This window comes from Protopterus annectens, chromosome 16.part0 (genome assembly GCF_019279795.1).
Source record: "Protopterus annectens isolate FY-2018-M chromosome 16.part0, PAN1.0, whole genome shotgun sequence".
NCBI lineage: Eukaryota > Metazoa > Chordata > Ceratodontiformes > Protopteridae > Protopterus > Protopterus annectens.
In genome coordinates, this window is record NC_056750.1 from 173,790,107 (window position 1) to 173,806,307 (window position 16,201).

Sequence of the window (16,201 nt, forward strand, 5' to 3'; positions counted from 1 at the left end):
AACATATACAGTTTCATTCAACTAATTAATAGCTTCACACAAATTCCTTTTTAGACTGGATCTAAACCTTGTTACCACAATAAACAAAACATGCTGGAGGGATAGGTTCCTGACCCTGAGACTCCCCAGACACTGGAATAGATTGCCCATACATGTCAAGGAGAGTGCCTCTTTGGCTCTCTTCAAAAGGAACCTTGACGATTGGATGGGAGAAAGGAAATTCACCCCGGGGATCATGTCAGTTGCCCTGCTAGACAGGGCGCCAGGGAAGTAAATAGGGTGGGAAGAAATAGCCAGGGAATTGTTATGGCTAGGCTTGTATAGGCCCTAGGGCTGATAGTCTAGTATGAACCTATGAACCTATGGCTCCTAGTATCAGACCCTAGTAAATTCACTGCCATAGGTACAATTTCAGACTCTCATTGACCATCCCCCAATCATTTCAATCAGTTATCTCACACAAACTTAAACAACATGTTTATAAAAGTATATGCAACTGGCACAAGTTTAACCCAGAAGTGTTCATTACCATACTATCATCTATTAACTGGATCATCCTAAAAATCCTCCTCTTAGATGATTCTATAAATGATTTCAATACAACTTTCCTAAATATCCTAAATGACCTTGTGCCTCATAAAAAGGAAGAGACTGAAAAAAATAATTCAATGTGACTATCCAAAAACAGCAGAATGCTAATGAAGGACAGTGAAATAGCATGGAAAGACTGGCAAAAATATAGGTTCATAGGTTGGTACGAGGCTATCGGCCCTAGGGCCTATCCAAGCCTAGCCATTACAATTCCCTGGCTATTTCTTCCCACAATATTTACTTCTCTGGACCCCTGTCTAGCAGGGTGACTGACATAATCCCCGGGGTGAATTTCCTATCTCCTATCCAATCATCAAGGTTCCTTTTGAAGAGGGCCAAGGAGGCACTCTGCTTGACATGTATGGGCAAGTCTATTCCAGAGTCTGGGGAATCTCTGGGTCAGGAACCTATCCCTCCAGCATGTTTTGTTCATTGTGATGACAAGGTTTAGATCCCTGGAGCGTGTGGCTCTGAGGGATTGGGATTTCTTTAAGTGGAGCATGTCCAACAGCTCAGGGTTTGACATGGCCTTGTATGTTAAGCAGAGATTGCCTCTGAGTAGACGATATGCCATAGAGTATAGCTGGAGTTTTTTTAGATGGTCAGCATATGGCATCTGCTTCAGGCTTGTGATTCTTTTAGTGAGGTACTTCTGTGGCCTTTCCAGCTGTTGCAGATGTCTTGTGAGGTACATACCAAACAGGGCATTATACTCTATAATGGGTCTAATGAGGGATGAGTACAGTGGGACAATGACCTCCTTTTTTCTGGATGAAAAGCCCCTAGTGATGAGGTGTGTCACATAGAAGGATTTCCTGACTGTTGTGGCGATGTGGTTATCGAAAGTGAGACCACTGTCCACCTGTGTTCCTAAGTTTCTCATCACACTTTCGATGTTTAGTGTACTGCCACCTATGTGGTAATTCATGGGTACATGTTTTTTTTCAAAGGGGATAACTATACATTTCTTGGCATTAAGCTTGAGCCCATGGCTCTGGCACCAGGCATCTGTTTCTCTAAGGCCCTTTTGTAGAATATACACATCATTTGCGGATTCAATAATGGCTCCCAGTTTGCAGTCATCTGCGAACTTTGTTAGCCAGAGTCCCTTAGTGTTGGCCTGCACTTCAGAGAAGTAGATGCCAAACAAGAGTGGTCCCAGGACTGAACCCTGAGGTACTCCACTTGTCACTTGTCTGGAGCTGGATTTAGAGTCGCCTACTTTTACAATCTGAGTCTGTCAGTAAGCCAGTTGGCAACCCATTGAGTGACATAGGGATGTATGCCCAGCTTAGTAAGTTTATTTATGATTCCAGAGTGGGGGATGGTGTCGAAGGCCTTGGCGAGGTCCAGATACGCTGTGTGGACTGCCTTACCCTCGTCTACAGCTCTGAAGACTAATTCGAAGAAGTCAATCAGGTTCAGGAGACGAGATCGGCCCTTCACAAACCCAAGCTGGGTGGGGTCCAGTGTTTGAAGGTTACTAATGTCTTTGTTTATAAGTTCCATGATAATGCATTCCATGCCCTTGCAGAGCAGGCTCGTCAGATTGATGGGACGGTAGTTCCCGGGATCCAAGGTGGATCCCCGTTTGTGGAGTGGGATAATTGTAGCTGTCCGCCACTCGGTGGGCATGAAGCCTGAGGTGAGGCTTGATTAAACATGACACTTAGGTGAGGTGCCAGTTCATTTGTAGTTCATGTAGTACACAGCCTGGGATATCATCTGGTCCCATGGATGCTGTATTCTTAGCTTTGGAGAGTGTGGTTTCTACCAGTGTGGCCATGATTACCAGAATTTGGCAATCTTTTGGTGTTGAGATGGGCCCTTTAGGGAGTGAGGGGGGGGGTGACGTTGGCACTAAATCAATCTGCCAGGATATTGGCAATATCCTTGGGATCAGTATATTTAATGCCATTCTGCTGAAGCTCAGAGCAGATCTGAGCATTGCCATTTAGATTCTTGACATAACTATAGAATGCCTTGTGGTTGTCGTTGGAATCTTTGGCAATTTTATTTTGTAACTAGCTTTGGAGGATTTTATGAGGGATCTCAGCTTCTTACTGAGGCTGGTGGGGGAGATTTTTGCATCCTGGGATTTTCCTCTTTTCTGCATCAGTTTCTTCCTTCTGTTGTATAGTTTGTTTATAGCAGGGGACCACCAGATTGGCTTCCTTTTTTTGGAGGGGAGCATCTTGGTTCTATCTGGGATGGCATGATTCATGCATGAGTGGATGTGCTCGTACAGTGCCTTAGTGTAGGATTCTGCAGTCGAACTTTCAGGTCCCGTCTGCATGGGTGTCATGACGTTTGTCACTTCTGACTTCAGTAGCATGAAGTTGGCTTTGGAGAAGTTTTTTAAGGAGGTTTCCTTACTGGGGGGGTGGGAGTGGGATGTGGATGTCAAGAGTGATTTGCTTATGGTCAGACCTGACCAATGAGGGGGTGACCACTGGTGTGGAGCTTCTACCTCCCATGTTGGTAAAGACCAGGTCTAGGATATTGGAGCCCCTGGTGGGACAATGGATTAGTTGATCCAGGGGGGTTGGAATTTATGAATTCCAAGAACCATTGGGAAAATGAGTTGGTACTGGAGTAGTTTTCCCAGTTAATGGCAGGGTAGTTGAAATCACCCAGTATTAGGGTGTTTGGTTGTATCTTAATATTTTCCAGTATGTTTAGAAAGGTGTAGTGAGAATCTTGGGGCATGGTGGGGGATCTGTAGCAAGCTACAATTTGGATTGCAGTCTTATCTAGTGTTAGTTGCACCTGGAGAATTTCAGATGCATTGTGTTGGGCAACTAGCCTGGAGGTGTGAATATCCTTGGTGAATATGGACACTCCTCCACTTTTAGTGTTTCGGTCTTGGTTTTGTGGCCGAAAAGTGTGGTAAGAGTTGTGGCCTGGTATTGCAGGGGTGCTGTCTGGAACCTTGAACCAAGTCTCAGTTACTGCACAGATATCGATGTTCTGCATTTTTAGGAGTGCCTTGAGAGAGTGCATTTTGAGGTTTAGACTTCTAGCATTGAGTAGCATTACCTTCAGATTTTGCATGCTTGTATCTACTACGGTGGTGGTTTTGCCCTTTGAACTTTGCCTAAAAAAGGCACTATAAGGGTGGCAAGAGCTTCAGCCAGTTACCTGAATCCCAGAGGTGAAAGGTGCTGACCATCTCTGGCAAAGCATCATGGTTTGTCGATCATGTCTTCCCAGGCAGACAGATACTGGATCCCCTTTGAATGACACCAGAAGCTTAGCCAATTGTTGAAGTCAATCATTTTGTCCATATACTGTGGTATCATTCTAGGTGAAGGCAGGATGCTACTCAGGCCTAGGGTCATACCTGCCTGGGCCACATGATCCAACAGCGCTTCCATGTCTCTTTTCATGTAGTCCAGGGAGGTACATCTCAAGTCATTCACTCCAGCATGGACAATGACAGAGTCATATTTGTACTTGTTGTGGAGTGGCTTGAGTGCATGCGTTATGTGGAGGATCCTGGTACCCAACAGGCAGCTGACTGTAATTTTCTCCTTGTTCAGCCTGGTGAGTGGGACATCAGTGTGCCTGACTATAGAGTCACCTATGACTAAAGTGTTAGGTACATTGTCTTACCTTAGGGGCTGTTGCTGGGTGGCACACTGGTGTTGTGAGGTATGGGTCACTTTGGTTGTGACTGGTGTTTGTTTGCGTTTCAGCTTCAGAGGTCCTTGTTGCTTGGGCAGGTTAATGTTAAGGGCCTCCGCATATGTGGGTTTAGAGTTGCTATGTGTGGGTGTTGATGGTGTGGATTTTGAAGGGCTATGAGTTGCTTGAGGTGTAGTGCAGGTGTTAACCTCCTCTTGACTGTCTAGCTGCTAGCACAATCTTGGCCGGAGAGAGCTTTGCTTCCAGTGTGGCTATCTAAGTGCATCTCTCACAGGTTGTGGTGTTAGGTAGTAGGAGTAGAGGGTTGTCTGTTTACATCAGGCAGTTGCCACATTGCCCCAGTATGCCCAGATTCACCAGGTGGATAGGAGAAATCACCGGAAGCTGACCCTTGGACATGCCTGTTTCGGTGCTTTTTTTGTAAAGTATAAGAGCTGTTTTTACTTACCTTTGCAAGGTACTTTGCAATTATAGGCTGTTTAGTGCCTACGATTAATTTCTCCTTATTGACAAGGACAGTTGAGCTCTTGTATCAGTTTCAGGTTTTCTAGTGCTTTTCAGCAGGTTCTAGAGCAAGTGCTAGTCATAGGGGTTCAGATTTTAGTGCTACTACTGAGAAACCAGCTAGTTCTAAGGGAAAATTTGAAGAGCAGACTTTCTGGCACCTTGAATAGTTTAACTGTAGCCTCGCAGTGCTGCACGATATGAAAGATGTGCAAACACATGCGGTTTTAAGCCAAAAAGTTCAAAGGGCTAGAAATCAGCCCAAAAAGGCTAATAAAATTACAATTTCAGAGCTGGAAACCACTCCTCTTGCGTTAGGCAGTACAATACTCACCACTCCCACTGGTAAGCAGTAGGACTTCCCTCTACCACAGCAAGGTCTGGATAGCTCTGAACATAGAAAATAAAGTCCTGAGACAAGCAAAGCCTGGGATCTGGACTGGCTAGGAAAGGTGGGAAATGGGCAAACAAGATAGTATTTTTTTTTTTTTGTTAAAACAGGCCAAACAATGCAATAATAGAGTAAATAAACACAGGAAAGGCTAACACACTTGAGTGTGTAGTCCTAAACAGTAAATGCAATTAAAACTCTACAAAATTAGTATTTTTTTTGTTAAAGCAGGCTAAACAATGCAATAACACAGTAAATAAGCACAGAAAAGGGTAACCCACATTCCCTCTCTCTGGAAAAAAAATCACACCTTATCCCTCTACACAAAGGTGGAAATTCAGCAGATATTACTAACTTCAGACCTATAGCAATATTATCCCCCTCTTAAAAATACTTGAAAAATGTATTCAAAAACAATTGTTAAACTACTGCCTACAGGAACAACTCCTAACCCCTATCAGCATGGCTTCTGTCCCCTCCCACAGTATTAACACTGCACTTCTAACCTTTATAGATACTATCAATAAAGGTAGAAATAATAGCAAACTAGTTCCCGTCTTATTTCTAGATGTGTGTAAGCCTTTGACACAGTTTGTCATGGCAAAGTTCTGCTTCAAGTGTCCTCAATTGAGCTATCTCAGTCCACCCTTCTATGGTTCAAAATCTACTTGTCCAGTAGGTATCTGTCATGGCACTCCACTTTATTTATACCTCCCAGTCACCACCAGTGTACAGCCTGCACACATCTACCACACAGGCCACTCTAATACAATACACAGATGACTCCACACTCATATGCACACCAGACAACTTGGCACATCTCCAAAAAATTTCGAAGGAAGCTTTAACAGCCACTGAAACGTGACTTTGTAACTCACAACTTATGCTCAACCTAAAAAGACACAAATTACTTTTTTCCCCAAATCCATACAAACTTGTGATGCATCCAAGCAAGCAAAAAAAAAAGCTATTTAACTCTGAGAGGTTAAGACAAGCTGTGAACCAAATATTTTTTAAGTGGTTAAACCAAATACTTTTTAAGTGGTTAAAAGCACCATCTATCCATTTAGCCTTATGGGGCATTTTTTCCTTTTGATAAATGTCAAGTACTGCAGTAAACAGAGGTATGAATTTCCAGGAGGTCCCAGCCAATCCCAATAATGCTTTTACCTGATTCTTTGTGTATGGAATGGGACAGTCTTTCATAGCTTTATTTTTTTTTCTTTTTAGGGCCTGACAATTTCCTTAGCAATAACATATCTTAAACATTTCACCTCTATCACAGCTAACTAGCTCTCGGAGGCCTTGGTGGTTGACATAGCTTGTCACAAAGCAGCACACAGCATGGACATGTGCTGAAACAGAGTCCCAATTTTCTGAATATATTATCTACATAAGCAGTAGCATGTGGTCTTAGGGCCCATTAGTCGTTGAAAGCTTGCAGAAGAATGATGCGTCCTGAAAAGAACGTCAGTATACTCAAAGAAAGATGCGTCCTGAAAAGAACATCAGTATACTCAAAGAAAGATGCGTCCTGAAAAGAATGTCAGTATTCTCAAAGAAAGATGCGTCCTGAAAAGAACGTCAGTATTCTCGAGAACTCTCTCTGGTGTCATAAAAGCTGCACATTTTTTGGCTTTAGCTTTTATTGTGATGTGTCAGTATCTCTTTGTTAGGTTTAATGTGGTCAAGAATCCTGCCTTTCCCATCTTTTCTATAACTTCATCAATGGTGGGTAATAGATAGCTGTCACATTTTGAAATGTAGTCATAACATCATTACACAACTTAATTCTTCCATTCGACTTTGCAACTCACATCAAGGGTCTTTCCATTTGATTTTTGGCTCTTATATCATCCCTGTCTTAAGCACCGCCTTTCACTGTAAGTCTGACTCTCTGTAAGATTTTAAGTTAAAGTTTTCTCCCGGAAGAATCGTAGTATTGTGCTGGATCAGGGTAGTCCTGCCAGGTAGTTTTGAAATCACTTCTTTTCTTCTTATCAGAAAGCATTTAATTTAATGTTTCTGTGGTTTAGTCAAGTGCGTCATCTGCACGAACTATAAGAAAAGAGGTATTTTTTTTCTTTCTTTACCAAACCTATTAGTTTTTATCATTAAGATAAACACAGAGGTCTTAGGGTTTTTCCATGGTTTCAAGATATTGCTATGGTATACCTGTTCTGGCCTTTCCTGACCAGTCTATTTAACCATGTAGTCTATGACATTATATTTGTATAATATTTCAGTGGATCCTGCCACGGAGTCAAGAATGTTTCTGGTCCTTGCACTAATATTAAACAGTCCTTGTTGTATGGTCTCTTTGCATATGTTCCTTACAATGGTTATTACCATTCTTACCTTAACCTATACACTAGTATAGTTAAATTAGTAAAGTTTTCGATGACACTTTGAAATAGATTTTTCACTTGCCAAGTTTTTCTTGAAATAACTAACTGTCTACAAGAGGGTCAGCCAAATAATAATTCAAAATTAATAAGCTTTGAAGACTGTGGTATTCTTCTAATGGCAAACAGGGGGTATTATATTCACTGGGCTCAGTTTTTAACATCTGCCCCAAATACATTTTTCAGCATGGATTTCAATATTTGATTAAACATTCCACCAGCACACTTGTTTATGTATGGTACACTGATGTTTTTAACTGCATTGGAAAAGGTAGTGCATTACTTTTGACATAAATAGAGACTCCTAGTTGGTGAATATTTCCCCAGGTAGCTTTACACTATTATCTTTACTCATTACATTTGCCATTAACATTATGTAGGAAATACCGCCAGGATGATGTGTGGTATAGTCTAAAATAACTAAATTGTACTAAAACTATTGCTGAATTTTATTAAACGGCCAGCAATAACCACAGCTATTGACTAAAATGGGACATCAATAAAACATATGAAAGTCAATGGGTTTTTAAATTTTAGTGATAGGAGCTGTTTTCTGTCATTACAGGCATTCAGTGCTGAAACTGTCAATATCTTTCATTGTTTTTAGTCAGGGACACCTTGGTGGAGTTCTGGTTTTAGTCTTGAAGATTCTTAGGTGCCCCCACAGTACATGACTATAACTTTACAATTAGAGTTCAAAATGGTCTGGGCACCATGACAAAGCAAAGTAACTTCTCTCTGTCACCACATAATGTCTATAATAAATCATATGTTAGCTTGATGTACAGATAGGAAGTAGGGAAATTTTGTTCAGCTTTTGCTCCAATTCTTTAGGGATATTTGGTTTAGCTTTTGCTCCTATAACTTTAGCTATGCTTTTTATTGCTTTGTTTAAAGTGTCATCTTCTGACTATACCCTTTTAATATTTATGTGGTTTAGTAAAAGTGCAAACAACTCTGGAGCTTCCTCAGTGTCAACCTGTTATGAAGTAGAAGGTGCTGCCTCATCTCCTACCAGTACAGTCAATGGTTCTCAGTGGTTAACTCCTCTCCTTTAAAAGGCAGCTCAGGCTCTCATTGGTTAATTCCTCTCCTGTGAAAGGCAGCTCACACCAATATTCTTTAGGATGCTCTCCGTCACTGTCAGTATAAATGAATACAACCATCTCAATTGCTCTTCCTTCTCTAGGTTGCTCTTCCTCTGCAAAATGCGTCTTGAAGAAAAATCTGTCCTCAGTTTCATCTTCTTTCTTACACATAACTGTTTCCTAGTCTTCCTTAAATGAGTTTTCTGTTTCATACCAACAGAAATGCATTTAGAACTCATCAGGTTCTGCTCTACTCCTTTAACTTTACTAGTGAACCATTCATTATGCATATGTTTCTGCTTTTAAATACTTATCTGTTGCTTAGAATGCTACACTCGGAGGGGGGGGGGCTGTTTTGGCTTGACAGAAAGTTTAGAATTCTGCTAAAGTTGTGCATTTTCCAGAACCTCTAACTTTATTTATTTGAAAAGAGGGATTCCGCCTCTTTAACTTCCATACTCAGTAATGGTCTATGCATTATAATACTTTCATAGTTAGACATTATACAAACTTCTTCTTTTGATTGAAATTATTACTGCAAGCTGTTCTACCATAATACATACATCTATCTTTTCCTTAGTAAGTTATACTTCAATTCTCGGGTGGAGCGCAACGCTCTCAGCAGAAGCTTTCATAGTCTTTAAGCTGGCACTGTTTTTAAAGTGTAATAGGAGTGTGTTTATGTATCTCTCTGAATGGATCTTTGGAAATATGCTGATTCTTCCACTGTATCTTTACCCCAATTTTATTACATTTGCAGCTTTCTAACACTATTCCTTGATCTTTATAGGGCTTGTATATTCTTATGAAAGTATCTGGAGGGTGATCTCTTTTCCAGGTTAGGTAGGAATGTATCTCAGTAAAAAATGGAAAAAAAAGTAAACAATACCTAATGGCTGTCTCAGTGATGACCATTCTTGGTTGGCTCTTGTCCAGTAAACAGAACAATTATAAACAACAATTATAGAACAAGATAGACCAGGAGATAGTCTGATGGTTAGTAGGCAGCAGGGACAAAAATTTCAAAAACTTGGCTACAGCACAGTATCTTTGCAGAAAATTAATTCCATTCCACAGGTGGTATTAGTAGTAGGCATGATGACATTTTATAGATGGAAAATAATTAAAGTAACATTATGGGAGCAAAGTCTAGCTATGTAGTCCTTTTCCACCACATGTAAAAGAAAATATAAACCAAGGATAGGGAGACACATGATTTTCTTGTAGAGCCAGCTGGTATCGCATAACCCAAATATAAAATAGTTCTCTCTACAGTAAAGTCATTTTTCAAAAGGAATTTGACAAGCTTCTGGTTTTAAAATGCTTTTATTAGTCACCTTTTTAGACATACGGTCTGCCAGAGGTGCTTGTTGGTGAAAGCAATAGTGATCCAGGGTGGGTGGAAAACATGTAGTGGGACTAACTTACTGATAGGGTCACAAAAATATTCTAATTAACATAGTTATCTATGGTTGGTGTACTACTGATAGGGTCCTGATAACTACACCTACAAGTATGAGCCAAAGGGGTGGGGAAGTCTTATTAAAGCATTATTAATACAATGCAAATATGAAAGAGCATATTTTAAGCATAGTGCATTTTTCTGTAATTACAGTGAATAGTCACTATTTTTTCCTTTAGAGGTATGTTGTTAGACATCAGGACCACTGTCCTGTGAAACCCTGTGGAACATGCAACTATTAAACTTTCCCTGTAGTTCAATTTCTTTGTACAGCTATTACTGATCTCTTGAATTCAAGCATACATATTATTAGTCACATATCTGTTCTGTTATGCTTCTATTGATGTATGTTGCTTGTTGCCTTTTATTATTCAAGTATCTGTTTTGTAATGCTGCTACTGATATTTGTTACTTCTTGCTTTTCTTTGTTACAATATGCTGTGCCAGGAAACCAAAATATAAATAAATAAATAAAATAGATGCAAACAATCAATACATCACTATTGTTACTACTGCACTTGTAGCACAGTCTGCATTTCAATAGGTACTGACCTTCTCTGAACATGCTGAAATTAAGGGGTCTATATTACGTTATCGAAAAGTGAGTTCGTTGAACTGTGTCTACATCGGAAATGCAGTTCAGCAAATTTGCTCTTGTGGGGGCTGTGTCCCCCATACCCTCGCTAATTATATACATCAACTCCGAGATCGCACTACAGTAAGGAAAGGGCAAATTTTCCAATCTTCACTGTACTGCAATCTCACAATCAACAGTTTGCTGAACTGCATTTCTGATGTAGATGCAGTTTGGCTAACTCACTTTTCGATAACATAATATAGACCTGAAATTAAGGTATAAATGTGCCAGAAAATTAAATACAGAAAACCAAAAATGATTCTCTAAAGCCCTTTTTAGTTTGATTCAAAGAGAATTTAGTAAGTTGTATGCTTTAGAAACAGCACACATTTTCTAAATACAGTTGCTGAGTTGCAAACACTTTTTTCATAAAATTATTCAGGGGTCTAGTAATGCCGATAGAAATACAAGTCAAAATCATAATTTCTGCACTATTTCTATAAGCCAATGTGTATGCCTGCCCCTCCCGCATGCTAGATGTCATAAAATGAAGAATAAATGAACCAAATTTTACTGTCAAGAATGTCATCTGGAAGAATAACTCACTGCTTATGTAAGTGAATGTGTAAATAATTCTCTTTTCTAGAAGGCGATTACTTTTAGACATTTTGTTAGCAACAGAATAAAGGTTTCACCACGTACCTTGGGCTGCATTCTTTCTTTCCCTGTGATGAATCTAGCTGTCCCAGAAGCAGCATTAGCTATTCCCTTAACCAGTGCAGTAGAAGCCCCCTCTCCAATCCCAAAAGAAAAACATCTTTAAAAACAAAACAAAAAAATAGACATGTCAATTAGCATAATACAAGGCAGAGATTTTCTTCTTACACAACAATCAATCTGCTTCAAAATCCATATATTGCTATACTGTTTCTTTGCTACTTAAGGTGTTCTTCGGGTATCAGAAGGTTGGACCTGATACTATTAGCTACTTTCAAATGTAATAGTAAAGCTGCAGCCCAAATCAATTACAGGCCCATTTAAAAGTATTCAGAAAAGCAAACTGAGCTATTAAATACAGGTAATTCACCACTGCTACAGCAATCTTCAGTGCATTGAGTCAGCTATGGTTATGTTGAATAATACCCCACTTATGGTCATAAGAAGAACTTTACTCTTGATATAGTTCTCTAGAAAACTAATGTGTATAACAGCTAGTTACAGTAACCAACCCAATAGTCAGCTATCAAATAGTCTAAGACCCAACAATGCAGAAAAGCAAATGCAAAGTGATGATGGTCGGAATTTCTAAGCTACCATTAACACAGTTATGAACTCTAAAACCAAAACCTACCTTTTCTGATCACCCAGTGTGATACCTTCCCTCTCCTTTAGACTCAGAATACTGAAACTTGAATATTACAGTTGTTTCTTGACCTAGAGTATCACTCACACACTTCTGACTACCCCCTCTACTCAAATACTGCCCCACCACTCTATATCAAACTGTGTCAATAAATACATATGGAGGGCTGGCAATGGACATAGCAGCAGACTAACTTCCCATCCCTGAATTACCCATTTTAACCATATAAGGTCTTACGACATCTTTTTGTAAACATTATATTTTTGACTTCATCTGATTAACATTTATATTTGAGAAGGTTGTGGGTTATTTATATTTGAGGAACTTGTGGGTTATTACATTAAGTAAACTTAGACTTCAGCTGAAGACACAGTATGGGAGCAGAAGCTCGACTCCTTGATAGCACTCTTTTAAGCTGTGTTTTGGAAGACACTTCTGAAATAAAAATGTTAATTGTGAAAAACTTTGAAGATATCCAATCACACACAGCCAAATCCAAGTCCTTACGATTGGCCACAATTCTGAATGCCACCACAATCAAAACGATGCAAGTGAAAATGGAGACAAAAGAAAGGCAAATTTGTACATTAAAAGAACAGGTGGACAATTCTGAGAATCACTGCTGAAAGATCAATCTCCATTTATTAGGCCTGTGAAAAGGCTTGTAGGGGTGTAACGCAACAGAGTTTTTAAGAAAAAACATGGCAGCAGCCTTGGGTGTTAATGAACGCATAACTAAACAGGCATACAGGGCCTCCAGAGTAAAACCACCTGCCACACATTCACCAAGACATCTTATCTTTACAGGTTCATAGGTGTTTACTAAGCTAACAACCACAAGGGCCTTTGTAAGCCTAGCCATGCATCCCAAATATCTGACAAGTTCTGATACCCTTGATAAGTGTAAGCATGGGCGTGCGAGATGAACCATTTACAGGTTACCTGTGTCCATTAGAGACACAAGTGCCAAACCAGGGATGAATTTCCTGTTCCTCATTCAAATTGTTCAAGTTACACTTGAACTGGTTTAGGGAGGAACTCTGCTTCGCATGGATGGAAGCCTGTTTCAGAGATGGGATAGTCTCTTGCATACATACCTGTCTCTCCAGCAGGTTCTATTTATATCACAGGCAAGGGTTAAGTCAACAGAACAAGCAATTTTGTTTGTTTTGTTGATATGCAGGAGGCCCATCAGAGTGGAGTCTGACAATGCCCTGTATGCACACCTTTCAACTGTACAGATTTCTGTAGAATGTCCAGATTTTTACCTGATATTTTTGGTCTGTTCCTCATACAATTTGTGGTTCCCTGGCAAATTATTGAGGATTTAAATAACTAAATAATAATAAATGCCATACATTTGAATTTCAGACATAAAATCCTTTAGAAAATTCATAATTATTTAAAACCTGTTTTACTAGAAACTTTCTAAGTTTATGTGAGCAATATTTAAAATATGTCCCTATTCTTGGGCCTTTATTCTCCCATTATGTCTGTCTTTGTACAGATTTCTTGCACTGAAAGCTTGAGAGGTATGCCTGTATGCCAGGCATAGATCTCCTCTCAACAGCTTATAGGAGACAGAATACAGGGACAGGGTCTTGAGGCGGTCTGCATAGGGCATTTTACTTGCACCCTGTATTGTTTTAGTGAGGAAGGTCTTGGATTTGGCTGTGAGTGATTGGATATCTTTCATCAACTAAAGTTTATGGACAAAGATCTACTTCTTAAAACAACCAGGGAAGAGAAGTCTTTCCTTCTTCTTGGCCGGAGAGTAAGGTATGTCTATGATTTTTTAAGGGCACTTCTAGCAAATAGAAAAGAATTTATGCAGGTGTGCACTTTATACTGCAAAGTAAGATATCCACATGAAACACCAAAAAACCCCCCAAAAAACAAATAAACAAATATATATATATATATATATATATATATATATATATATATATATATATATATAGATAACTATGACAAAAGAGACTGTGGATAAGGTTGACTAGGCAGTAAACATTGTTTTACTTTAATGTCTCTACATGCCCTTTATACCTGAATAAAGTCTCCTCTTAAAGATCTATAGGAAACACTGTACACGTATAGATATTTTGGTCTTTCATAATAACTTCCAGTTAACTCATGCTTCTTTTCTTATAAGGTTTTCATATTGTTATTCCATACTCAAGTTTGGGTCTAATGTAACTAACAATGACTTCATCAATTCTGATTTCCTAGACTTTATAGATATTTTATACAGCCCATAATTCTATAACTATCATTTACTAATTGGTTGATATGACTAGAAAAACTCAAAGCTGGATCTACCCATATACCCATGTCCTTAAATGAGTCTACAGTTTCAATCACTGTGTGCTGTGTTAAATATTCTCCTTTTAATTTATTTCCCCCAAATCCCATCTGCTTTGTTTTTGATGTATTTATCAGCATTTTATTCTGCTATGCCCAAATGGTCAAGTTCTTTTGCAGGCATGCCCTATCAGTATAACACATGTAATCAGTTTATATGCACAAAGAGCAATCTACCCACCAGGCTGAAAAACTTTTATTAAAAGCACAAGTTAAAATAGCAAACCATGAGCACTTTCGGGACTAAGCCCTACCTCATATAAAAACGCATTTCAAGTCAGTGGAATTTAAATACATGACAACCAATCACATCCTCCTTTTTTTAAATGCAGGTTTCAGTGGAATGACATTATTCAAACCAGATGATATCTGTGCTGTTAACTCTATAATCCACTTCATTTCATTATATTCTGTATGATTCACTGCCCCCCCCCCCCCAACACTGACATCTATTACCTGCAATACCATGAACATAAATCCATGACCAGGGTTTTGCTTAATATGCTCATAAAGTGCATTATGGACATTCTGTAACCTAATGTATGAAAGATGTTTCAAAATCCTTTGTTTTAACACACAGTTCATTTTTCCCATATAAAATGAAACACAGCACTGGCAGAAGGCTAAGTAAACCACATTTTGTGTTTTTTGTACCAGTTACAGGGTGTACAAACAAGTTGTCATCCTTAATAAATAAACAAGCTTTGCAATGCCTACAGTGAAATGTACCTTTACGTTGAGATACATTCCTATGTGTAGCCCTAAATTCCTGGCTTAATAGATCTTTCAAATTTGTATTCCTTCTAAAACCAAATGAAGGATTGGTTCCTACTTTGCTACCAATCCTATCATCCATCTGCAGAATTTTCCAATTGCGTTTAATGATGTCATATATACCTTTTATGTCATTACTGTATGTCAACATCAACCTTACTTCAGCACCTTTATTGGGCATAAAAGATATGTCACCTTCAGGGGGTGTATCTGTGGAGAACCATGGCCTGGCTTTACCCCTTCTATGTTGTTTACTACTGTTTATTGTTGTTTCTACCTTAGTTTTTCTATAGCCTCTTTTATTTAAATTTACTTCCAATTCTGCAATTTCTTTCTCAAAACATGTACCTACATTACAGAGGCGAGAGATCTTATTCACCTGACCTTTAACTATATTATCAAAAGTATGCCTCGGATGCATACTATCATAGATCAAAACAGTGTTTTTCCAACAGCTTTTTCTATGTAGTGAAGTGTTATAGTTGCCCTCAATATCTTTAGTTAGACATACATCCAAGAAGTCTATACTCTCTATGGAGTAGCTCATGGTGAACCTCAAAAAACTAGTGCTAGATGCTAAATACATGACATTTTTTTCTAAATCATTCAGGGTATCTCTCCACAGGACAAAAATATCATCTACAAACCTTACATAGTGGCATAGTTGTTCCTTCTATTCATGCATTGTTTCAAAAATTACCATTTCCTCCCAATAGGTAAGTACAAGGTTTGTGTACGAATTGGCACACAGGGTTCCCATAGCAATCCCCCTTTCCTGCCTATAATAATTTCCATAGCACAAGAAAACATTACTTTCCAGAATGAGTGTTAACAAATCACAAACAAGCTTTCTCCTACTGGCTTCAAAACGTACCTTATTGGTCAAAATATATTCAATGGCTGATATACCACAGTGTTACTTATAACAGTAAATAAATTCTTAACCTCTAGTATTACCAATAAATAATCCTGTTTGCCTCGTGTGGCTAAACATTCATAATGGCCAGTGTCCTTTAATATTCTGGGAAAAGCTTCTA

General features: G+C 39.0%; 1 protein-coding gene across 1 annotated transcript in view; it reads right to left on the reverse strand.

Annotated features, from left to right (window-relative positions):
• Positions 1-11,484, reverse strand: part of LOC122790548 — a 253,233-nt gene extending 241,749 nt beyond the window's left edge. The window contains exon 1 of the mRNA XM_044058096.1: positions 11,369-11,484. Within this exon, the coding sequence (XP_043914031.1) occupies positions 11,369-11,380 (12 nt within the window). The 5' untranslated portion in view covers positions 11,381-11,484. The remainder of the gene's footprint in view (positions 1-11,368) is intronic.
• Between the last annotated feature and the right edge of the window lie 4,717 nt (positions 11,485-16,201).